The 26,668-nt window shown below is 46.1% G+C and overlaps 1 protein-coding gene across 8 annotated transcripts in view; it reads right to left on the bottom strand.

Moving 5' to 3' along the window:
* Nucleotides 1-26,668, bottom strand: part of CSNK1D (casein kinase 1 delta) — a 662,772-nt gene that overhangs the window by 578,001 nt on the left and 58,103 nt on the right. For all 8 annotated transcript variants that reach the window (XR_013598728.1, XR_013598729.1, XM_078653754.1 and 5 more), the window contains exons 2-4: nucleotides 6,828-6,938; nucleotides 5,746-5,894; nucleotides 347-575 (exon numbers count right to left, since the gene is read on the bottom strand). Coding sequence is in view for 6 of the 8 variants with exons in the window: in XM_078653754.1 (XP_078509880.1) it covers nucleotides 347-575; nucleotides 5,746-5,894; nucleotides 6,828-6,938 (489 nt within the window). In the remaining 2 variants the exon portion in view is untranslated. The remainder of the gene's footprint in view (nucleotides 1-346; nucleotides 576-5,745; nucleotides 5,895-6,827; nucleotides 6,939-26,668) is intronic.

Here is a 26,668-nt window from a genome sequence, read left to right as displayed (position 1 = left end):
ACAAAGGAGAACTAGAAGTGTGTAAATACAGGCAGTTGCTTTGGACGATTAGGATAAAGTAGGAGTGAAATACCAAATACTTGAACGGTTTATAAAAGAAATAAAGAAAACTAGAATCTAAATACTAGGAACAACAAAACACATTTAATACGTTGAGTAATAGGCCAGAGGTACTCATTTTTTTGACATGAAAACAAATTACAAGTGGGCAAGAAAAAGATCATGCCCTCAACCATATGCACTACAATTTCTGAGATGCGCATGGCACAATCCATACAATATCTGCATCAGAGGCTACCAACAACTCAGTACAAGGAGTACAATCTTTCCTATATTCTTGGCTCACCAATGCCTAAGTGAGTGTTGATGGAAGCATAGCGGGCAGTTCCAGTCAGGTTTTTGTTTTCACGATAAGGAATATGCTGGTGTGTTCGAGCATCTCGGTACTTCTTTGCCAAGCCAAAGTCTATGATGTAAACCAGGTTCCCTTTTTTCCCCAGGCCCATCAGGAAGTTATCAGGCTTCACATCCCGGTGGATAAAATTCTTGGAGTGAATGTATTCAATTCGGCTAATCTAAAAGCAAATGAGAGATTGAATTAAATTATTATTAGGGAAATCAGTTTAACAACATTGCTCTAACTTTGAACTGGATGAAGAGAACAGTTTGTGTTATGGGCGTATCAAGTTTACACACACTTTAATGTCCACATGCACTTAGTCATATCGGATTCTGTAAAGTAAATGAATGGCCATCTCTTTCCCCGAAGAGAAAAACTGGAACAACATAGGGACTTTAAACAATAAACCGCATAGCTGCAATTTAAAATATTTAAAACATTTTAAAGAGACTGCAATTCATACCCTTATTTTTGCTCTCTGGCAACAATTGTGATCAACTTATCCACACACTCAGAAGTATAGATTAGATTTGCCACTCTAAACATGTCTAGCCAGGAATGTTTCATGAAGAAGAAGAAAAACACAGGACTGTTAATGGATAACTGACAGTTTGAACTAAAGCCGGCAGAGAAACTGAAAGCCAAGTTCATGGACGCACCAAAAAAACAGCTCTCTCAAAGTAATACCACGTTGAAGCAGAAGACTAACAAAGAAATACTTAATTCCATCAAAACTCCTCTTGTAGTGTGCACTCTAGTACAGTTGCCTAGATCAATAAGGGAGCTTCTAGATTGCGATGTACCACAGCGGGCAATGACAAAGTAGAATACTTTCTTACAGGAGACATTTTAGCTGTCCTTTTGCCAGTCCCAGAATGATTATGGACACAAATGTAAGTCAGACAGACCTCCAGATATCCAGCTAGAAAAAGCATGGTAGAATTCAGCTTCCTGAAAATGAAATAAGCACTCATCTGTAAAAAAAAGAAATAAGTCAATTCCTAAGACTGACATTCGCAATACAAAACAAGCATTGGCATTGCCAATAGGTCTCGCTTGTGGGACCATATAAGTATTTAGTTTTGCAGCACAATATCCGATTATGCAACAAGGATATTGTGCTGCAAAACTAAATACTTCTAAGGTCCCACAAGCGAGACCTATTGGCAATGCCAATGCTTGTTTCTGCTGTGACTAATTTTTTTCATTTTTTGCTTTCCTTCAATTTCGTGTTTTCAGTGTTGCTTTCTTTCCACACTTACTTTCCCATCAGCTACATCATTCCATCCTCCATTTTCGCTTTGTCTTCATTTTCCCATTCATCTCTTTTGCCTTACTGTCTTGGGCCGTGCTTTGTGGGAAGGAGAGAGTGAGACAGAAATAGAGGAAGAGTGGAGAGGCCAGGACAGTGAAGGGGCAGGAGAGAGTGAAACGGAAACTGAGGAAGAGTGGAGAGCCCAAGACAGTGAAGGGGCAGGAAGAGTGAGACACAAATAGAGGAAGAGTGGAGAGGCTAAGACAGTGAAGGGGCAAGAGAGAGTGAAACGGAAACTGAGGAAGAGTGGAGAGGCCAAGACAGTGAAGGGGCAGGAGAGAGTGAAACGGATACTGAGGAAGAGTGGAGAGGCCAAGACAGTGAAGGGGCAGGAGAGAGTGAAACGGAAACAGAGGAAGAGTGGAGAGGCCAAGACAGTGAAGGGGCAGGAGAGAGTGAAACGGAAACAGAGGAAGAGTGGAGAGGCCAAGACAGTGAAGGGGTAGGAGACAGTGATACAGAAATAGAGGAAGAGTGGAGAGGCCAAGACAGTGAAGGGGCCGGAGAGAGTGAGACAGAAATAGAGGAAGAGTGGAGAGGCCAAGACTGTGAAGGGGCAGGAGAGAGTGAGACAGAAATAGAGGAAGAGTGGAGAGGCCAAGACAGTGAAGGGGCAGGAGAGAGTGAGACAGAAATAGAGGAAGAGTGGAGAGAGAGAGGAGGGAGTGGTGTGAGAGGAGAGAGTGGGGAGAGTGAGGATAGCGAGGAGAGGGGAGATTGAAGTGAGAGGGAGGTGAGAGAGGGAGGGGAGAGTGGTGAGAGACGGGAGAGTGGTGAGAGGGGAGAAAGGAGAGAGGAGGGGAGAGTGGTGAGAGGGGAGAGTGGTGAGAGAGGAGAGAGGGGAGAAAGGAGAGAGGAGAAGAGAGGAGAGGAGAGAGGAGAGAGGAGAGAGGAGAAGAGAGGAGAGAGGACGGGAGAGAGGAGAGTGGAGAGACTGAGGGGAGTGGAGAGACTGAGGGGAGGGGAGAGTCAGGAGATAGAGGAGAGGCGATTTTATAGTATTCTTAGAAAGGAAGTAGAGAAGAGAGGAGAGGAGGGGAGAGAGGAGAGTGGAGAGACTGAGGGGAGGGGAGAGTCAGGAAATAGAGGAGAGGGGATTTTATAGTATTCTTAGAAAGGAAGTGAAACTAAGTAATGGGGGGGGGTGCAAGAGGAGAATGATATGGGAGTGACCAAGAGCGTGAGAGAGAGAGAGAAATATATTCTAGGATAGCTGAGTGGACTAAAGCGATTACCGAGACATTTGCCTGGGACTTGTAGACTAAAACTAGCGTCAGATCTTTCTGACGTCAAAGAATCGAGAACCATTGAGTCGGGTAACACAGACACCTGTTTGGCGCGCCTGGAGATGAGTGGGAGTCTGTAATGCGCTGTATCAAAGGTCGCTATCAGCTGTCCAAGAGTCAGAGACTTAAAAAAAAAAAAATTGTGTGTGTGTCTAGATCCCATGAAGGGGTTGTGTGTCTGAAAGCAGATGCACTGGAAGTAGGGGAGAGGGAGGTGCTGCAGCCCCCACCCCTATAAATCCTTGATGGCGTTCAGATGTAAAATTAATAATGAAAACACCTTAATTTTTTGTCCTGAAGCACATTTACTATGCGTTCAACTACAAAATGTTTCACGGCAGCCAACTTCGTTTGATAAAGTGCTGCTAAATATTTTAAAATGTTTAGCTGTGCCTGCAATTCCTTTCTCTTACAACACTCTGGAGTCTATTTTTTTTTAATATTAACTTACGAAACTATTGGTCGGGTGCAGATTGAAGAAGTCCCTGGTATTCAAGAGATTTTCTTACATATAGAAATACACGTGCTTACTTTACAAAGTACAAACAAATCAATATAAACATCCGCAGCATGGGAAGTATAGTCTAGGGGCGCTTAACTTAATTTTGGAGATGTCAGTGTAAAGCACCCTTCTCCAACAAGCCGGGGTGCCAACCTTCGTGTAGCGCTGTGAGGAGGAGGGAGGGGGGAGAGAGTGCGCTGTGCATACAAATGGTGAAGGAGGGCAGGTCCAGCTGAGACTGCAGAGGAAGAGGCTGACGGTGGGAGGGCGGGAGAGATAGCGAAAGGGTGAGAGAAGAGGCATGGGGGCGGGGCAGAGCATTCCTCTGAAGCGTGAAGCTCTCGGCATTGCTGTGGCGGGTCTGATGCGAATACAGATCGTTATGGTGTGGTCTGCTTTTACCATAATGTAATGCCTACTTTTGTAAGGAGTTAGTTCAACTAAAATTTAGATCGGATTTGCCAAATGATTTCTTGTGTCTTCTGTTTTAAACTATGTGGGAGTTGATGTGATGGTCTTGAATCCTCCAGATTTCTATGGAAGCCAGACTGGTGCCACTGAAGACATGCGACCATCTTAACCCTTAAGAGGCACTACCGCTCGCACTATAGAGAAGGGACCGTTGCGTGATTGACTCCTAACAATGGAGAAAAATATAAATGACGTCAGCTTTTTAGCTTCTTCCCTGCTCCTGCATTTCGTCGGTTTGTCTATGTAGGTGGCATCGCCCAGTTGGAGACTTGATGTCTATTCTTGTCTTGTGCATAAAGATATATTGGTCAGTAATCTGCGCTAAGCAGGGTGTGCAGCTTTTCACACGTTTGTAAAAGACTGTCTTTTGTGCAGATGCTTGCTCTTACTTTCTCCGCCTCCTTGCAGAGTGCACCTTTGGTAACTGGTTTCGACGCTCAAGCTGCTCCAACCTGTTCTCATCGCCGTTGTAGACAGGAGTCTGGAATGTGCTGCTCTGACAGTTTGTGTGTGTGTTTGTACGTGGCTGCGGCTCAGTACATCTGTTGTGCTGGTTGGCATCTTATGCCCACTTCAACCTAAGTAATTTCTGTGCTACACGAGATGGACATGGGTCGTTGAAAACGAAATTGCAGGCTGACCGTGAATAACAAGCTTCTCGGCATTGCTGGTTGGGGGAGTGGGGGGGGGTGGGCGGGGGAGCAGCAGGCAGATGCGAGTGGAGCGCGCGCTGGAGAGGGAGGGGGTGGGAGGACTAGGCAGAGGGAGAAAGGAGCGCGAGGGAGGCGTTTTTAGATACATGAAGCCAAAATTACAAGTGAGCATGTTACAAAAGCAAACGTTACGTTACATGAGACAATAGTGACAGTTGTGCAAGTATCAAGAGCAACAAAATACAAGAGGTAGCAAACGATATGCAATAGCATGCCTGGGGGAAGCTGGCTGGGGAGGGGGAGGAGAAATGAAAGGAAGGCTGTGTTTGCGGGGAGAGAGAGGGGGAGGTGCTGGTGTGGGAGGGGGGAGTTGCTGGTGTGGGAGGAGTGCTGCTAGGGGAGGAGAAGCCCTGGCCGTGAATGCTCGTGCATGTTCACGTGAACTGCAAGAAAACGCCGGGCTGAAACCCCTTAGTTTGAAGAGGATTTTGCCGACATGAATTCGATCCTATCCATTCCTGCGGAATGGGACAGGCTTGACCCAAAAAAGTGTAATTAAACTACTAAAGGAAACACATTTTAATTGAAAAAAATTACAATTGACAATGAGAAGGGGAAAAATTAAGCTGGTTAGTACAGCCTTACTGAAGCAAGGGGAAACACTGTCATTTTAAATTCAAGACTTAAAAGGATTCTATAGTATTTCCAGTAGCAAAGCTATTATTAAACCTTCTCTGTATCGATTGGCAATGCGAGATAATACTTCTGTTTCAAACTAATATTCCTGAAACCTAGGGCAGCCAGGTACAGCTCTTGGAAAAGAAGCAGGAGAGACAGGAACTTAATGATCTTCTAGGTAAACTAACACATCAAAACTGCATTTCATATAAGGACTCCAATAGTTCTCGAGACAAGGCCATACAGGGTTCAGACCCATTTCTGCGTTCTTGATGTAATTTTTCATAACTGGTGATCTCTAATATTATCCAATGGAGTCCCAGGTTTTAACTTTATTGTTACCCATCACGTGTCTATTCATCTTATACCTTTTTAAACTTTAAATTCAGAATCAAGAAAGTGTGGAACATGCAACTAAAATCACATCATAGAACTCGTACCATTTGGTCGGCGAGGAGAAGCACAGTTTTGAGGCTGAATTTCCTTGAGCAAAAGTTGAAGAGATCTTCCAGACTTGGGCCCAAAAGCTCCATGACCATCACATTATAGTCTCCTTCAGCACCACACCACTTAATGGTCGGGATGCCCACTAAAACAAAGAGATACAGTTCACAAAACATGAGAGATCATTCTAAGTGCAAAGAGTAGGTTAGTTTATAAAGAAACACCATTAAGGAGAAAGTGTGTGTGTATATATATATATATATATATATATATATATATATATATATATTTTTTTTTTTTCCTGGATTCTCCTCGTCACCCACTTGTCGGCAGAAGTTACAGCACAGCAGCAGATAAGTTTTTCAAAACTATTTTATTATTCACACACCATGTGCAGGGTGCAGTCCATCAAAAAACAGACAGCCTACGCGTTTCGGCTACTCTAGCCTTCCACTGGACCATAGAGTCCCAGGGATCTAGACCTTAACTTATAGTGCAATGTGAAAGTACCCTCTTCCATGTCTATTAAAAATCTAGACCAGCAACCTCGCTCGTTTTACATGGTTTCATTTAAGCGCCATTATTGCTCAGCATTCCTCGGAGTACACATAGTAACAAAAAGTCTGGGTTTCCATATAGACATACATATATCTACATATTTACACACATTGCATTCCATTTGAGAATAAGCCATATGTTTCTCATGTCGCCATAGTAGACGCCAACATTATTATTGAACATGATGGTTAACCCAATTATTAAACCAATTATTTCATATGATTTTCATTTATGTCTTCATCATGTACAGTATTTGTTTATATGAGGATTAAACTTAGGTCCGATATATATATATATATATATATATATATATATATATATATATATATATATATATACACACACACATATACACACATACACATACACATACACACACACACACACATATACATATACACACACACACACACACACGATCTCCCTTCTCAAAGTCCGAATTCATTTTTTTAAACTTTATTCCAATTAAATGAAACTATTCAAATTGCACTGCAATCAATCCAAACACTTTTCACATTACCTCCTCCTTGCATCATTTTGTAGATCTTGCTTTCTATGTGGAGCTGTGGGTGTTTGGTTTTCACACATTCAAGTTTAATGGCCACCTCCTCGCCTGCTGCAATGTCAGTCCCTGAAAAGAAAAATGGATTCTTTTAAATGTACACAATTTTACAATTGCAGCCATCAACATTTTGACAGTCAGTTGGATCTTAAAATCTGTCAGCTGCTCAGGGAGTGATCCCAGAAACTAGTTATAAACTAAGATTAATAATTTATATTGAGGCAGATATGTATGCACATAACAGCTACAGAGCACTTCAATCTCTGAAGCCATCATGCGTTTAATGACGAGGGTTGTCAAAGCTTACCGCACTATTGGTGAATAATTAAATCAGTGAAATTGCAATATTTAGGAAACTTGGACGCATAGTTCATGCACTAGCTGTCTGAACAGAGAATTCCGTCCAGTTGGTTCTTTTAATTCATACTCCTGAAATACTACCAACTGTTACAAAGCAGATCAGAGGTCTCAAACTGGCAGTTATTGTTGAATATTCCTGATGATTTAAGATGAAAGCTGATCTTAACAAGCATAAGAACAATATTCTCTAACAGGCTAGGGTAGAATCCTCCGAGACCTAACACTGATAAATTCAGTAGCTCATTACTTTGACTGAAGAGCAGTCTCTGAATTGTGCTGGGCGTATTTGGTGAGGTTTATATTAAACCATTTGCCGTGCTCTGTCTTGACATAAACATAACAAATGCTTATACTTGGGAGGGAAAGAAAGATTTTTTTCTGATTGGTCTCCAATTGATGGAGCCAGTTTGTCCAACTCTTGTTACTTTGTGGGTGGGGAGCATAAAAGAATGGTTATTCATCAGGGGCCTGGGTTCTTTAATATGGCTAGAGCTTTATTCAGCCATGGTAGTCAGATTTACTTTGGATCAACAGGTAATCAAGGCACCTACAATCATTCTGGTTGTACACAAGTTCATTTTAAGATGGTTACTCTTGATCTATTCCTTTCAAAAAATCAGAACCGCCTGCTGCAGGTTCCTCAATTGGTGTGTCTTAATTTATAAAGCAACTCAATCACCTGCACCGTTGAAAAGCAAAGTCAAACTGAACCAATAGGTGTAGCCACATCACGTATAGGAAGGGTGCAAGCAGGGCGCAACTTCCAGATTATAGCGTGAATGTCATGTCCTCGTTGTGATGGATAGAAGGCCTGGAGCATCTTCTACAAAGGAAATCCTGTTTCGAATGATTCAAACATGGCTTAGGCTTGTCAATTGACAAACCAAGCAATCTTATCAGTTTCACGGAAGTGTGGAGGTGGTCTACAACTGAATGGCGAGCCTGGCTTCATCGAAGTAGGGGAAATCCGGTTGCTCAACCTCTGAAGGTGTTCCGATAGGCCACTGAGCATTTTAATGCGTTTTTCCGTAGGAGTCATTCAAATGGTGAAGATATAAAATAGAATGAAAGACCTCTACCCTCCTGCGGTACAAAAAATCATGTGTCGATCCTGCTACATTTCAGAGGCCGGCACCTTCTCAATTACACCTTTGGACAATAGAGCTTGAATGCCTCGGATGTGGCGCTGAAAGCAGTGGTAGGTTGGAAAGAAACAAAGGCAAAGCCCTGCTAGACAATTTGGAGAAAACACCTGTGGGATATTGATGGAGTGCCACTGTGGAAAAAAAATGATTAATCCTAAAATGGTGTGGTGGTGTGCAGCGAAGGGAAAATTAAAGCAGCTTGGAGGCCTTTTTCGCAGGAGAGAGGTACTGGAAAGATCAGTGACTCTGGTAACCTGTAAGTTGTCTTCCCGTTTCCGGACGACGAAAGTGCTGAGGTGAATCCAGTGGGGCGGGGAAGACCAAGCGTGGTCTACACGCCATACCGCTAGATAGCCTCAAAAGGATCGAAACATAGGAGGGAACAGTCGTTGAAAGGCCCAAAGAGATCCCATGGCCTGACTTTCCATGAAGAGCGCTAGGGCAGAATCCGCTTTATCGCCATAAAGAGGAGATCCATCATAAGGCACTACCATGAGGGATTCCTACACATTTCCAGGAAAACCTATGGATCTCATCCAAGCAGGGCGACGTACAATCACACTAGTGCAGACTACTCAGCCAAAATAATTGGCTTTATCCAGGCAAGCCTAAATGACATATTTGCCTATATCATGACCATCCTGAATTGTTTAACCCCTTGCATGTTGCGGACTGCCCCCGGCTGTCATACGTCATGGGGGCGTGTACGGACAACGGCCGGGGGCCTTCCAATCATGCCCACTACAAAAATCGCCCGCACAGCGTGAAAATTGGCACAGCATGCAAGGGGTTAAGCCAAGGAGGGCCAGAAATCTTGCGGGACCACCAACAAGATCTCGCTGGTAATGCCCAATCCTATCATGGCCTAGTTGGCAACTGACCGGCCTCAATGCTTGGCCGGCTGAAGACAACAAATGTTTCCCAAATGGCTCATATCCTTTTTGACTCCCTAGAGGCGGAGTCATGAGGACTGAATTGGAATTCAATTACTACTTTATTTCGGCCAGAATAACCATATAATTACATGGCATCAACCATAAAGATCACACTTCATCATAAAATGAAAAGACCATATAAACATATTTAAAATAACCGCCTGTTCACGGTTGGTCAATAGGAAGGTTTAGGAGAAGGATGTCACTCAAGTCTTCACTGAGCAGTACAAAGGGCTCAAAAGACTGCCTACGGTGTAGAGCTTCAGTAAGCATACTTGCCTTAAACTCAACAGTAGGAAGTTGTAAATCCAGAACCTCAGCAGCACATCTGATGACTACAGCAAAGGAAGTACTCTTACATCGGTGGCCCAAGGGGGGGGGGAAATAAACGCTTTATCAGAGGAAGTATCAAAACCACTGGCAAATCCATACAGAAACGGTCATCATGTGGAAGTAAATCAATTTCATCAACTCAGCGATTTCCAGCTGTTGGCAAATTCTAGTCAGTTGGAATTAAAAAGCTGGTGCAACTGAAGACATGGTAGAGGGATGGTTTTCCTGGATCAGATTGTACCCGGAACCGGGTATGTTTGAGTGGATTCAACACACAACCTTGGTCTGGGTCAAGACAGTCAATTCAAGGTTGGAACCCCGGATCGACCTCTAGTACCGGCAAAGTCAGGACCAGAGTAAATTAGGAGACCGGCATAGGTCTTTGAGCAGAAATGGAAGTCGGCACTAGAATCACTGCATTAAATACTGAATATCCAACAGCTCTTCAAAAGATAAAGATTTTAGAACAATTATTTTTCTTCCAAATCCTCCTCAAGTTTACAAGAGCTGATTAAAGCGAGGTCTACCCTGAATAAGATTGCTAAAGTCGATGCTTGTAATATCCTTTTTAATTTAAGTCTAAATATCATGGAGGCCAAAATAAGGTGGGTAAAATGTCAGAAAATTATTTAAAAACCAGAACGGAAAACTATTGGCCCTATTCGCTCTGAACAGAATAACAAATTATTATCCTCAGAATCTGAAATTGTGAATACCTTCCATTCTTATTAGGAACTATTATATACAGAAGACACAACTCCTTCACAAAATGATCTTGACATTTTATTTCAGGGAATACCCAAAACTTCCTTCCATATTGGACATTTTCATACCCCTCTAGAGGGATACATCTCTCCAAGAGATTACTGATGCTCTTTAATCTTTAAAAAAAGGCTAAAGCCCCTGGCCCAGATGGTTTCTCCATTCAAATCCCCGCATCCTTTCCCTCCATTTTTGACCCTAAATTCCTAAAGCTTTTTAACTCATTTTTATCTAGCTCTAAAGTAAGTCGTTCCTTTTTAGAAGTCCTCATTGTCATTATTCCCAAACTAGATAAAGACACTACCCTTTGTAAAAAATGTCAACCCATCTTACTAATCAATTACGATTGTACGGTTATTGCAAAAATCTTAGCATCTCGTTTGGAGAACGTCATTCCACTCTTTATTAAGCCTAACCAGGTTGGTTTATTAAAGGTAGACTTGCATCAGACAGCGCCCAATGTTTTCCAGCATCCTTGCCCTTGGGAAGAAGTACCCCCTCTCCTCAAGCTGCCCTCACGCTTGAGGCTCAAAAAGCTTTTGATCATATGAATTGGCAATTTATATTTTCTACTCTTCAAAGGTTTGGTCATAAGTTTATTTTGTATATAAAATTGTTATATAGTGAACCACGTGATTGTGCGTTTATAAATGGTCATTTTTCTCCCCATTACAAGGTGCACAGGGGCACTAGACAGGGTGGTCTCCTTTCTCCATTACTTTTTCTCCTTTGTTTAGAACACTTTTTTGAACGTATCCGATATAATCCTGGTATAACTGGTTTTAAACTTAACTCTCATGAAATTAAGCCATCTGCTAATGCAGATGATATCCTAAGTTATATGTCCAACCCTTCAATTCCCTAGACCTAGACCGTTTTATACAAGAGATTGCTTTGTACTTTAATGTCTCCGCGGCATCCCTGAGATACTAGCGAGTCTAACAGTGAATTAAGGAAGACACGAACGGAGAGAAAACCAACCAAGGGCGTCGGAAGACGTCCGGCGGGTACTGATCAAGGCGTGGGGAACGCAGAGACGGCGTTCGCCAAAAACCCCGAAGAAAAGGGACAGCCGGATGAAAGAAAGCTGCAAAGCCAAGATGGCTGATCTGAGCTGAGCACCGCAAGCGCCACCACCTCAGCGACCCCCGGTGTACCCCGCCCCCCGGCACAATATCCCCGATACCAACCACGCCCAAATCAACTGCCCTGGGAAGGGAGCAACCGAAACCACAAGGGCACCACCATCTTAGCTGCAGAGACAATAGCCACAGACTGGTCTAGCGATAGAGTGCGAGCAGGCGAAAACAAGACGGGGAAAACTGTGTGGACCATCGCACTCTGCAAGGAAAGTTGCCGATCGGGGGCGGAAGGCGGCAAACTAGGCAGCACAGAACCGCGAAGATTAACTCGCAGACCCTGCAGACCCAGCGAGGGTGCTGCTGACGCACCGAGCATCCGGCTGAACGAGGACAGGGGAACGAAACGGGGAGAGCAAACGGCCATCTTAACCAACGTAGCGGCAAGAACCGAAACAGTAACCCATCCAAACCGAGAACAGAGGCAGGGCTCACGTGAGTGAGCCTGGGCAGAAGCAGCCTGAGAAGCTGGGTCACAAGAGGAAGAGGAAGGAAACCTAGAGGACTATAAGGATAAGTCTGCAAAATAACCCATATTAAACACCGACCCCGAACGGAGGTCGATAAGCTGAACACTAAGGAGAGCTGAAGAGCAGTGGGAACAAGTAAAGAGCAGAGATGGGCCAGGTTAAAGTGAAGATACGGAACGCGAGGATAACACCCGGTCCCTCACAGCAGCAGAGGCGCACTCCGCAAAAATTCGGGCCCATAACTCAGTCAACGGAGAGAGAAACTCAGACAGGCCAACGCTACTTGTTATCTAAATAAAAAGGGAAAAAAAAGGAGGAAAGGTGGCAGATGTAAGAGCTACTAACAAGATACCCAAAACTGCAACGGGGACCACAGCAGTACCCAAACGGAAGTTACCGAAGCAAAAAGAAAGCCCTGTGCAGCAAACACCCAAGACCAAGCCCGATTCCTCAAACTCAGAGCAATCACAACCACTCAGAGCCCAAAACAGTAGTACAAGATTCGAGCTCCTCCAACAGAATCGCGGGCTCGCAACAATGGCGTGCAATGAGGGAAAGATTGTGCAGCACCCAAAGAAAACCAAACCGTAGATACTCGCTGAATCGTCAATCAAACACAAACCAGACATCAATAGCACACTGGACATGATACTCAAAAAGCTAGCAGAAGTCCACGACCTGGCCAGATCGACTAAGCAAACCACGGATTCAATTCAACTTGAATTGGCCGCCGTCAGAACTGTCATACACGCAGCAAACAACAGATTGACCTTAGTGGAGTAAAGGGTCAGTGATATAGCACTAACAAGGACTACAGAAAAACTCCTAAAGCACACAGCAGAGTTAGACGACCGCAATAGGAAAGGTAATTTAAGGATTCTAGGAGTACCAGAGGGAGATGAAGACAAAGTAGTCTCATGCCTGACTTTAATCCAGGATCTAATCCCGAAGCTCGCGAATCTCAAGTTTGATAACCCCTTTGAACTGGACAAGGCTTACAGGGTACCGGCCTTCAAAACAACAAACAGATCAGGCCCGAGACCAATAATATGCAAGCCTCTAAGGTCACATCATACGGAAGCAATCTTCGGAGAACCAAGAAAAAGCCATAATCTGCAATGGAACAGCGACAAGATAGTACTCACACAGGACTACTCAAAACCTACTGTGGACACAAGAAAAGGCTTCCTGACAACGAGATAAGCTAAGGAAGGAGGGCATTCTTTTCAAAATCACAGACAAAGGGAGAACATACTTCTTCGAAAATCCTGGAGATCTATCCAGAAACTTAAGCGGCCCAACACAGCAGGAAATGGAAACAATGTACTCACAGTCAAGTAAAATGAGCGCTTCGCTGCAGCCATGAGTGGAATAGAGGCTCCATCACCATCGAAACAACCAGAATCAATGTATTATGCTATGCCAGATCCTACTCTACCTCAGACAGACCAAATCTACTTAATGCAGCCCCTTGCACCCTAATACAGGGGGGGTCCACCCAGAGAACTAATAGAACGAGCACAGTAAGACAGACCAAATCCACTTGATGCACCCTGTGCATTCTAACGCAGGGGGGTCCACCCAGAGAACTAATAGAACGAGCACAGTAAGACTTCATGAACAGAACGCATACCCTCGGGCAACAAGACCAACCTCATGAGACAGACAGGCCAAAGACTAACAGAAGGGCACGGAAAACAGTGCAGCGGAGTCAAATGGAGATCCAACTTAACACGGCGGACAATGATGGGAAGCAGAACCAAGAGAGACTAAAAGACTTCCTTATATCCTTTTTAGATACGCCAAAGAGGACAGGGGAATAAGCCACTGAGTAGACAATTAAGTACTTAAGTATATATGCAAAGTCTAATGTTAAAGCTACACTACTATAGCGAAATAGTATATCCCACAGAGGGGGGCGGGAGGATCTTGCCGTCGCAAGCCTACAGTAGGCGGGTTTAGTGCAGAGGGGTAGGGAAGGGAGGGGGGAGTCTGTCTTGTTAGTAATGTATGTCTGTATGGTTTAGTCCACGTCCATTTGATGTATTTGTGTAGTCCGTCGGTGCAATTGAGTTAGATAGGTCAACTACTCTGACACGCTCCACTAGTCCCAAAGAGTCCTTGAAGCTGTACTACTAGCCTAACTCCAAATCTGAAACAAGGGAAATACAAAAGTTGGGGGGTGAGAAGGAAGGCAAGGCCCACACACTGCAAACCATGACACAGTTTAACAATACAGCCACTCAGCAGAACAACACACCCTTATCAGCAGACCTGAAGATAGTTTCCCTAAAAGTAAAGGGCCTAAATCATCCCATCAAGAGAAGGAAAGTACTAGATTACCTAGCGAAGACCAAAAGAGATGTTCTATTACCACAGGAAACCAAACTCTCCACTGAAGACTCAACCAAACTTCGGGCAAGATGGATAGGAGAAGTAGCATGCTCCCAGCAATAGGGAAGAAGCGAGGAGTTATCACAGAGGTAACCATTGACCAACCACTGGTAACCTTTGAAAACCAACAGCATGACAAAGAAGGGAGACGGCTAATAACACACTTGAGGAGGGGGAATGAGGCGATAATGGTAGCGAACATATATGCCCCAAACACAGACGACAGCATACTGGGAGGGGATTCCACGGAGGCTGGAAGCAAACTCCCCAAATGATATGACAATTCTGGCAGGAGACTTCAACCTAGCATTAGACTACATCCTGGACAAGACAGTCGCTGGCCCACGCCCTGCCACCAGCCTCACACAACCCCTAAAGAACATTTGCAATAAATTCAATCTGAAAGACCCATGAAGACTTTAACACTCCGTCACCAGAGATTACACTTTCTACTCAACACCACATTACTCATACAGTAGAATATACTACATTATCATCACAGGCTCACACACACACTTAATAGAGCACACTGATATAGCGACAAGAACAATATCAGACCACTCATGCATCAGTCTACAGCTAGCAGGGCGCCACAACGAAAACCCAACCCGCAGATGACGGTTCTACAATGTAGTCACGACAAGAAAAGAAGATAAAAATAAGATAGAGCAAGCCATCAAGGACTACATTTTAACGATACACCAGACCGACCCCAGAACCTTATGGGACGTGCTCTAAGTGACAATTAGGGGGACACTTCTAGATATCAAATCCAGGCGAGACATGGAAGCAAAGGCCCACCTAGAGCAACAAGGAGGAGACATTAAGCGCCTAGAAGCAACACACATCAGCGACACCAAGAACGCTAACAATGAACTCAGAAGTAAAAAGTATGAATACAACAAAATCCTGAGTGAAAGATCAGGTCTGTGGATACAAAAATACAAGCAAATCAATCGATGCGAGGAAAACAAGGCGGGGAAAATCCGAGCATCATACCTCCGACACAGAGACAACACCATCTCCTCCATCACAGACTCAAGCAACACCAAACACACCCACCACAAAGACATACTGCGCACGTTCAAGGACTTCTGTCAAGGCCTTTACAAAAGAGATGAGACCCTAGACCAGGAGGGATGAGAGGCTTACCTAGAAAAACTAAACCTACCCAAGATTTCAAGCGAGGAGGCACGATCACTAGGACAAGAAATAAAAGTCAAGGAGATAGAAATGGTGGTCAAATCCCTTAAGGACAAAGCCCCAGGGCCAGACAGATACACGGCATCCTTCTATAAAACCTTCCAAACCCACCTACTCCCAACAATAGATAAAGTCTTTAACCAAAACGAGAAAGAGGGGGCGAGAACGCAATCCATGATGGAAGCAAATATAATCATCATACACGAGGAAGGCAAGGACGCACAGAGCCCCCAAAACTACAGACCCATCTCACCCATCAATACAGACAGCAAGATTTATGCCAAAATCCTAGCCACAAGACTAAACAACGTTCTACCTCAGCTGATTAACCACACACAAGTAGGCTTCCTGAAATCATGCATGTCCCATGATAACAAGACTCCTATGCCACGATCTAGGACGTGGCATAGGAGTCTTGTGTGCTACTGTAGCTCTTGAGCTAACTGAGTAGCTCACCTGTGTGCAGCCCAGCTTATTAAATTAGATTTTGCTTGGTTGAATTAATATACATATAAAGAAATTGAAATTATACTGCACTAATAATATTAGTAGCTGTTAATGTGTTTTATTGAACATAAGTAGCTCTCGATACAGACAAGGTTGGAGACCCCTGTCCTAGATCAATCTCCCATATCTAACAACCCATCGGTAGCAATCATGCTAGATGCAGAGAAAGCCTTTGACAGGGTGTCCTGGTACTTCCTAGAACAGTCTATGCGAACATACAACCTGGGAGAAAGTGACATTAGGAAAGTAATGGCAATGTATAAATCATCCAAAGCGCAGATAGCTATTAATGGTACAATCTCACATCAATTCAATCTCCAACGGGGAACAAGGCAAGGCGGCCCCCTATCCCCCGCCCTATTCCTCCTGGCACTTGAGCCCCTGATTAAAAATGTCATAACCAAAAGGAGGATAATGAGAATTGCCATCAATGATACCACAGCCAAAATTGTAGCGTACGCAGACAACATACTCATGATAACAGAAGTCCCAGAAACCTTGATCACTGCCCTTATGGACACTTTAGCGCAATACTCTGCCCACTCCCGATACAAGCTAAACAGGGACAAGTCTGAATGCATGCCACTCAACATACACACACACACACCCAGAGAGGTAATAGGAGACTCGGGATTAGCCTGGCAACCCGGGTCCGTCAGATCCATGGGGATCCAATTCGGGTAGAGCCTGAAATCCATTCGCGATCACAACGAGAAACTAAGCCTAGCGAAGATCAAAAAGCAGAAACCTGGTCACTCAAATTTATCACGTGGTGGGGAAGAGTAGACACAGTAAAATTGATGGTCACTCCAGTGGTCAACTACCTGGCCGGTATGTTCCCCCTCACACGAGTTTCACCGCAAGATAGAACAAATGATAAACAAGTTCCCTTGGCGGGACAAGAAACTTAGAATAAGCCTACAAAAACTAAAACTAGAGAAGGGACTAGGAGGTCTAAACATGGCGTATTTCAGGACATTCCAGACAGCTTTTATAGCTAGACAGGGGATGTACTGGATCCTCCCTAACAAGATATACACGCCAACCTGGCTCAACAAGAAGGCCATACTAAACAATACGGACCCAATATCTCCTCTCACCGCGAACAAACAAGCACAATTGAACAGTCCCATACTTAAAAACACAAAAAACGCGCTACTCAAGGTAGACCAGAAACTCAAACACAGTATTAAAAACTCAAACAGGGTAACGCCAAGATAAAATATAGAGGGAAACCCCTAGACAGACTCCTGGAAAAGGCTAGGAATCTCGATCCCGGCCCATCTAGAAGACTGGGGCAAACCCTACATTTTTCACACCCTAAACAGGGCTCGAAAATTCCACTCGACTGCTCGCATAGTCGAGCTAAATTTAACAAGGTCGAGCTGTTTGTTATGTCCTACTCGCCCTTTCTGGCGAGTAGGAAAACAAACCAACTTTTGTCCTCCATCTTTGAAAACGGAGCAAATGTGACAAGATAAGATTTAAAGGCATTTTTATTGCATACAAAGTTAATGAGCAATGAAGATGCCTTTAAATCCTGTTATCTCATCACATTTGCTCCGCTTTCAGAGAAGGAGGTCAAGTAGATTGCAGTTAGGTCGAGGACATTTTTTAAGGTACTAGTCCTGCAGGACTAGCACTATTTTTTTGATTTTTCTAAAAACAAAACATAACCTACCGGACATAGAACTTTGTAACTTCCTCAAAATCAAAACAGCCCTAGCAAAATCAAAGATAACAAGACACAAACCCTTGTTTATTCAATACATGGAGAACTTAAACAAAGTGGGCCACCTGGTATGCAACTATACAAACTCTTACGACCCAAGTCAAAGCTTAACAACAAAACTAGCAAGTACTGGGAATCACAACTTGACACCACACTCACCGAGCAGGGGATGCGTACCCTCTGGGCCTCACCGCCGAAAAACATGATATCCCCGACGTTCGCACATCCAACATTCTGGCCACTGCACAAGACATATTGGACTCCATCGTGCTTAGCATCGATGAAATTGAGGGAGAAGAACAATTGTTACTTACCTGTAAACAGGTGGTTCTCCAGTATTGGTGTCTTTCATAGATTCACATGCTTGAATATTCCCCGTCGTTGGAGTGTGAGTCCCACGGTAAATAAAATAGCAATAATATGATTATATATATATATATATATATATATATATATATATATATATATATATATATATATATATATATATATATATATATATAAATATAATCAGAAGAAAAAACCTGAAATATGTATTAGAAAATAGGCATAACCTGCCTACCCAAAATTCTACATAGGAATGCATGGGGAAGGAAAAAACCATATGCAGCCTATCCTTGTCATTATGTTGGTCCAAACTGCAGCCAATCAGGCGACAGCAGCCCTCTAGAACCTTCTCCTCAGAGCTCAGCACCTCAGATTTTCGAGCACAAGAGAGACCAAAGAGTCTGTGAGGAGAAGAGTGCCTCTGAGGGGAGGAGGGAGGGTCGCATGTGAATCTATGAAAGACACCAATACTGGAGAACCACCTGTTTACAGGTAAGTAACAATTGTTCTTCTCCAGTATTGGGGTGTCTTTCATAGATTCACATGCTTGAATATAGAATAGATAGCAGTCAGTACCAAGGAAAGTTTCCATAGTCACAATGCATAACAAAAGACTGAAAATTATATGTATGGAGCACATTGATTGATAGATAGATTGATGATATATATATATATATATATATATCAATCAAACAGTCAATAAGCATTTGGAAACTAATAGGAGGAGGGTAGAACAGAGGCTCACCTTATTGAAAAAGATTACGAAGCACAGCTTGTCCTACTGCGGTATACCCCTCATTCATGGCACCCAGACAGTAGTGTTTCGTGAACCTGTGCCTGCTGGACCACGTGGCTGCTCTGCAAATCTGATGCAGTGGGACACCGGCAAAAAGTGCAGTAGAGGATGCCATGGATCCGGTGGAATGGGCCCTCACTGAAGATTGCAAAGGTTTGCCTGCTTTTTGATGGCAGAACGCAATAGCCGAAGACACCCAGCGGGCTATCGTAGGTTTGGTGACTGGACGTCCCTTGTGAAAAACGGCCATAGGCAACGAAAAGTTGGTCAGATTTGCGGAAATGGGCCGTTCTGCTGATGTAGAACTTCAAGCACCGCTTAATGTCTAAGGAATGCAAGCGTTGTTCCGCAGGAGACTGCAGGTTAGCAAAGAAAGTCTTCAGAATAACTGGCTCATTGATGTGGAAATCTGAAGGTACTTTTGGACGAAAAGTAGGGTTAGTGCGTAGCAGCACACAATCAGACTGAAACTGAAGAAATGGTGGTTTGATCGTGAATGCATGAATGTCACTCACTCGACGCGAAGACGTCAATGCAAGAAGAGCAACCTTCCAGGTGATGTACTGGAGGTCAGCTCTATGTATTGGTTCAAATGGTGCATTCATCAATTGTGTTAAAACAATGTTGAGGCGCCACGCAGGAGGAGGGCGCCGAATTGGTGTAAATTTACGAAATAGTCCCTTGAAAAATTGGCGTATAATCCTAGAGGAACAGAGGGAGGTGGAGCCATCGTGGCGGAAGCGTGAAATTGCCGCCAGAAAAACTCTTAAAGTAGCATGAGACAATCCTGACTGAGCTCATTGAAAGAAGAAAGGGAGGAGCTGAGCGGGCGTGGCACGCAAGGGATGCACACCGGCAGCAGCACACCAATGGCAGAAACGTTTCCATTTCAACTTGTAAGTCTTTATAGTTGAAGGAGCTCTGGCCGGAGCAAGGATGTCTCGACATTCTTGAGGAATGGTTAGATGTGCAAATTCACAGTGTTCAGGTTCCAGGCTGATAAGCTCAGAGAAGAGCGGTCCGGATGGTAGATGAGACCCCTGTCCATGGAAAGAAGATCCATCCGAGGATGAAGAAGGATGGGCTCGCATTGGAACAGAAGGAGCAACTCCAAGAACCATGCCTGTCGTGGCCACCTGTGAGCAATGAGAAGGATGTGGCAGGGTTCTCTCCGTATCTTCCAAAGCACTCGCGGCACCAGAGGGATTGGAGGATTTCCAGATGTGCCTAAATTAGGTGTTAAAACAATGGCGCACGAAGCTGTAACAGAGAACCTATGTCCTCATCGAGAACAACTGCTGATTGCGCTCACTAAACCTCCCAAGGCGGTTTCTTCACCTACGACTGCCGAATTGGTCACATGGGTAATGCAAGAGGCAGGTATTGATATCTCCCAATTGGAGGCTCACTCAGTGAGAGGACCTACGGCATCTAAAGGTTTTTTTTTTTTTAAAGAGCTAGACTGAAGAGCATCCTCAATGCAGCAGACTGGTCATCAGACTACTTTTTGAAGGTTTTACTTCAAACCGGTCTCAAATCTGACAACTAGTGGTGGAAAAGCTTTAAACTAGCCTAAGCCTCGACTTCGGGTCATGACATAGAATGAAATGTTAACTAGCTTTCAGAACGGAAAGTTTCAATTCTATTAAGGACACGAAGGCGAGGATTAGCCCACTCGTCTCGGACATGATTAATTGGCCCACCTGGCTGAACATCCAAAAAATTCAGTCTAATTGGGTCAGGACATGATATATAAAAAACATACTTTATGTTTAATGATCGCTTAATAAGTTGAACATGTTAAACTTTGATGTTTTTAATATCTGCTAGTTGAAAGTGGCGTTCAACGGATGGATGGATTAACTGACATTTTGAGTTGTGCTTCCTTTTCAGGGGGTGGGCTGGATGCACACGCGGCAAACTTGAGGGATCCGTGGTGCGTCGCTGCCCGGGAATCCCTTAAGTAGTTCGGACATAGGACGGACCACTAAAATGGCGGCTTGCTAAAACAACGAACTGGGCAGCGGCGCAGAGAGGAGACCTCAGGGCGTCCTGGCCGTACGCTGGGCAGTCGAGTGCCAGCTGTCTGCTGGGCCCTGAACCGCGGCGGCTGGGCGGAGAGTTGGGGGGGCATTGACCCCTGGGATCGGCGATCGCCAGAGGAGAGAGGCGCTGCCCTGGAGGCAGCAGATCCATTAAAATGGCAGCCGTAGCGATATTGCGGCCCGCGATGAGACGCAACGCAGCGGCCTGTGTGAAGGAGCCCCTGCTGTTATTGGAGCCCGGCTGTGAGCGTCTGAGCAGGTGAGGTTATAGCGGCACGAGCGGAAGACTCTGGGAGCTCTGGAACAGCCCCGCTGACACTGCGGACCAGCGGGGACTACCGCGCCCGGGCGCTGAGCTCCTGGGGGCGGCGGAGGTCAGGAGCCGGCAGCGGGACGGCTGCGAAGAGGTGCTGGCTGGGAAAAGGGCGGACCGCTCACTCCGCTGAAGTGCCTATGGTGCGGTCGGCACTGTGCGGCTGGGGCTGCAGGGTACTGAGACCAGTGAGCATACAGAGGATAATAGCGGGAGAGCTGAATAGGACATGAGTGCCAGCAGTCTCTCAAGGGCATGAGTAGCCTAAATGGTCCTGATTGCTAGGCTGGTGCGAGACACTGGCCCCGGATCACGGAGGGGAAAGGATGCTCGATGTGCGGTGCACTGTGAAGAGCAGGGGAGCCGGAGAGTGGTGTGGCCGAGAGGGGGGCAATCACACGCCGCTGCGGAGAGAGCTGACCTGCAGAACTGATATGAGGATTGGCTTTACTGATTACCCCGTGGAACTGCAGTAGCGGGGAAGGGAAAAGACGAGGCAGTTCAGCAATAAAGTGACTGGCAACATAGATGCCACTGGGGCGGTGAGATCTTGAAGTGGGGGAGCAAGCAAACAGTGTGGCTGAGAAAGGCCAGGGCCCAGCAGGAGAGGGCCTGACAGACAGATTGGGGTGGCTCTCCCTGGGGCGCAAGCCTGGGCGTGGCCAGCATCGGCGTGGGAATCCAGGGGCAGCAGGACGGTTCCCCAGAGCGGAGCAAGACCCCCTGAGGGACTGTCTTCATGCAACAGCGGCCACGCGGAGAGGAGCGAAAGCGGGGACCAAGAGGAAGGCCAGAGGTGCGGGTGCGCTGTCAGAGTTCAGCACAGGAGAGGTGGAAAACTGGAGAAGACCCAGTCTGGCGGAAAGATATTACACGCTGAGTGAATATGGGGAAGCCCAGAGGGAAGCAAGCAGGGACGCCACCTGAGCAGGAAGATGGTGCTGGCCGGAAGGCCACCTGGACATGCAGGAGGGCCCGTCGCAAGGATCCGAGGGGATGCTACAGCGGCAGGTGGATCAAATCCTTAAAGCCATCACAGACACCAGAGAGGCCCTGCAACTGGACATAGCGCATGTAACACAAGGCCTAGGGCTGCTTAGAGCCGACCACGCCAAATTAACTGACAGGGTGAATCAGACGGAGACCACCTTGGAAGTTCTGGAACCAGCCCAGAAGGCAATGGCGGCTCAGATGACAGAGGCCACCTGGACTGGTGGTGGCCAGGTTGCTTCATTAGAAGGACAGGAACCTCTTGCTGTCCAGGGCCCGATAGGCAGGTCCGTATACGGTGGGCAACAGTAAGGTGACACTATTCCCGGATTACACACTAGAGGTGCAGCGCCGCCGAGCATAGTTGATGACAGTCAAAAGAGCACTACAGGAAGAGGGCCTACAATACTCCTTGATGTTTTCGGCGCGCATTAAAGATAACAGTGGAAGGTAAGACGTTTTTCCACTGTAGCCCTGAGGAAGTTTGGGAATGGCTGGAGATGTATAAAGCGGGCTCCGGGAAGGCAGGAGGTGGCACAAGCACTTTAACGGAGAAACCAAAGCCGCGCAGAACGCGACGCTATCGACAGTCATCCTGTAACTAAGGAGCCCACGGTGACCCAGACAGAGAGAGAGCGCACGGCAGCCCTACAAGCGGTGACGGCTATCTCACGAGAGGACGGGGCCGCAACACCGGAGGAGACCGGATCGGAAAAGGGATCTCAGGGCACAGACGACGAGCATTCGGAAGCAGGAAGTGGGCACTTGCCCCATGTGACAGTCGGGACAGCGGACGAGATCGTGGATGGGTAATGCCGAGGCTTCTCAAGAAAGAGCAGAGAGGACAGTGAGATGGCACTGAACCTGGATATTTCCCTGGACATTGCTGATTAATGGATGGCTGTCAGGGTGAGGCAGGCAAGGATGGCTGAGCAATTTACTAACCATTCCAATTCTATGATGGCCCAGAGTAGGGCTGGCTGGCCATCAGGGGGTTGTGCATATGATGGTGGCAGGCTGGGAAGTCGACCCTCTGACGCTTAGGGCGCACCCCCCTAATTTTGTATGGGTATAGCTCCTTGGGTTTTTTTTTCTTGAGGGAGCAGTTTGAATACAAGTTTAGATGGGCACTAGCTTTGTAGCGCCTGTTCTGGGGGTGGGCTGTTGAGCCGGGAGTTGGGGGATGATTGGGGTAGATAGAACCACTGGTGTGTTTCAAGGTGACTAATGTGGATCCGGGAGTACTAGGTTGCCAAATGAGATTGTTAAATGATTTGAAATGTATTACCTGGAATGTACGGGGACTCCATACAATGCAGCGGCGTCATAAGGTGCATGCTTACCTGGTGCGGCGTGGGGGGTCATATAGCCTTTCGCCAAGAAACGCATATTAACCGTACTGAGGGGCCAGCACTGAAACATAGATGTTATGTTAGCGGTTCTTTTATAGCGCACAAATCACCCTGGGGCATCTCGGCGCTGCCTAGAGAACAGTCCAATAGCAGGGAGGCGGGAGGCGGTCTTTTTAAAACGGGAAGGCTTTAGGTGTTTGCTAAAAATACAGTAAGTGGGAGTTTCCCGCAGAGCCTTAGGTAGACTGTTCCAATACTTTGGAGCCAAATGTGAAAAGGCTTTACCCCCAGTGCGGCTCAAGCTTATGCGCGGGATCTGAAGAAGTCCTAGAGAGCCTGATCTCAGATTTCTGGCTGGAAGGTATTTAATCGGTTTCTTTCGTAGATAGTAAGGGCCGCGACCCTTTAGAGTGTTGTACGTAAGACACCAAATTTTAAAAAAAGGCTCTCTTCCTTACTGGCAACCAATGCAGTTCTTTTAGCAAGGGTTCAGAGGGGGAGTCATCAGGCATGTACAAGATCATTCTGGCCGCTGTATTCTAAATGACCTGTAATTTCTTTAGCTGGGTCTCACCCACTTCCGTCAGCAAGGCATTGCCATAGTCTAAGCGCCATTGTTTGAACCAAGGTTTTGCGGTGATCAGTCGGCATGAATGGAAGGCTTTTACGAAGTAATCATAAACTATAGTAACAGGAACTCGTCGTGCCTGCTACATGATCCTTCATTGTTCGTGATTGATCCAGTTTTAATCCAAGATTTTTGACACTGTGTGAGCACGGGGGCTAGACCCAACTGGGAAGGCCACCATTCGTTTGACCAAGCCGCCGAGGCTTTGCCCAGTGGCAGGACTCCCGTTTTTCCAGGGTTCAACTGGAGACAGTTATCGGTCATCCAGTTGGAAATTGACAATATGCCCGTGGAGAAACGTACTTGTCTGCTTCAGGGTTAGGACCAATGGTGAACAAAAGCTGGGTGTCCTCAGCGTAGGAAATCGTTTCAAAGCCCAGATGTTCTACTACTTTTGCCAGAGGAGCCATATACATGTTAAAAAGGGTTGGGCTCAGGCAAGAGCCCTGAGGTACACCCTTGTCCAGAGGCATTTTTCCTGATTGTAATGGACCCAGGATGACTGTGTGGGTTCTATCGGACAAAAAGTCCTGTAACCATTTCAGGGCCACTCCTTGAATGCCACAAGAAAGATTGCTGATCCCCCTGCAGATGCAGGGGACAATTATTTTACACAACCTACTCGCCGTTTGCTAGGGGTGCCTTAATATGGGTCAGAGCAGGGGTCCCTTTCCAGCCGACTCAACAACTGGTGGACCCGGAGGGGCGGTTTGTAGTGGTATTGGGGCGTTTCAATGTGATGGAGGTGACTTTATGTAGTGTATATGCACCTAATGTAGATCAGATCTTTCTCTTTGATCGTCTATCAGAGAGCCTAGCGCCATACCAGACTAGTTCAATAATAATGGGAGGGGACTCAATTGCAGATATGGAGAAAGATAGGTCCCCCTTTCTGACGCACCGGTATACAGACTCTCGAAAGCAAGGAACGCAGGAAAATTAGGGGCTAGTTGATACGTGGCGAGCACCTCATATGGAGGAGAGGGACTACTGTTATTCTGGCCTTCACGACCTGCATGTGCAGCTTGACTCGATATTATGCACCCCTGAAGTTGACTCCAAGGTTGTAGATCGCGAATACTTGGCCAGGAACATTTCGGATCATAATCAGTTATTGGTACGGGTGAAATGGACCCGGGAGAGAGCTGTGATCCCAACCTGGTGGCTCCGGACAGAGGCACTGGAGGACCCAGTCTTCTGTGACGAGGTAGGGGTGACCCAGTATTTTGATGAGAACGGGGGAACTGCTTCCTCGTTGGCATTAGAATGGGATGCATTCAAGGTGGTGGTTCGGGGCTTCAGTATTAGCAAAATGTCCAAGGTCCGCAAAACCCTGCTGACCGATTTAGAGATGGCAGAGTGCAGGCTATGAGGAGCTGAGAGAGCCCGCCCTGGGGATCCAGGAGTGCAGACTGAGGTCTTGGAAGCTAGAGAGGCAGTGGTGGTACAGGTGGAGAGACTGCGCACCTTTGATTACAGGTCCTACAGGGCGAGGATGCACGCCGAAGAGAATAAATCTAGAGCCTTGTTGGCATGGTTAGCTAATCCGAATCCCAGGGGAACGGGGGACTAATAGCAATGACAGGAGCAATGGTGTACACACAGCAAGGGATAAATAGTTTATTTTTGGAATATTATACCGAGCTTTACTGCAGCAAACTGGCTCAGGGTGCAGACGACGTAAGGGAGTACCTCATCGATTTGGACATGCCGTGCCTGGGGAAAGAGCAGGAAGAGTCACTTGGTCGAGAGATCACAGTTGGAGAAATCAGGAGTTCAATGAAGCATATGGCACGCAGTAAAACGCCTGGGGTGGATGGTATGCCAATAGAATTCTACTCCAAGTATATGGCTGGTTTAGCGCCACGCTTACAAGTGATGTATCAGGAGGTACGGAAGGTGGGGCAGTTACCAGGGACTACTCGAGAGGCTATTATCGTTCCCCTCTTGAAACCGGGGAGGGAACCATCCGACAGAGCGGCATATCGTCCGCTTTCAATGCCGACGACGGATTACAAAATCTTGAGTAGGATTCTTGCGTCACGGCTCCTCCCATACATGTTGCAGCTGGTTCACCGGGACTAGGCGGGCTTTATTCCGAAACGGAACACCTCTAGTAACATACGGCGACTGCTTCGTATTCTGGGGGAGGACGGTGGGCTGCCCTTTGCCGGGATGGTTCTATCGGTCGACATTGAGAAGGCATTTGATAGCCTGAAATGGCCATTTCTTTTGCAAGTCATGCGACAGATGGGCCTGGGAGAGGCATTCGTGGGGTGGACCCAGATACTGTATAGGTCAGCGACGGCCAGGGTGCGAACAGGGATGGTAGTATCAACGCCCTGTGTGGTGGAGCGCGGGACGCGAC

Source organism: Lissotriton helveticus, chromosome 7, assembly GCF_964261635.1.
Source record: "Lissotriton helveticus chromosome 7, aLisHel1.1, whole genome shotgun sequence".
Lineage (NCBI taxonomy): Eukaryota > Metazoa > Chordata > Amphibia > Caudata > Salamandridae > Lissotriton > Lissotriton helveticus.
Note: the sequence above shows the minus strand (reverse complement) of the source record. Positions and strands in the feature narration are given on the sequence as shown.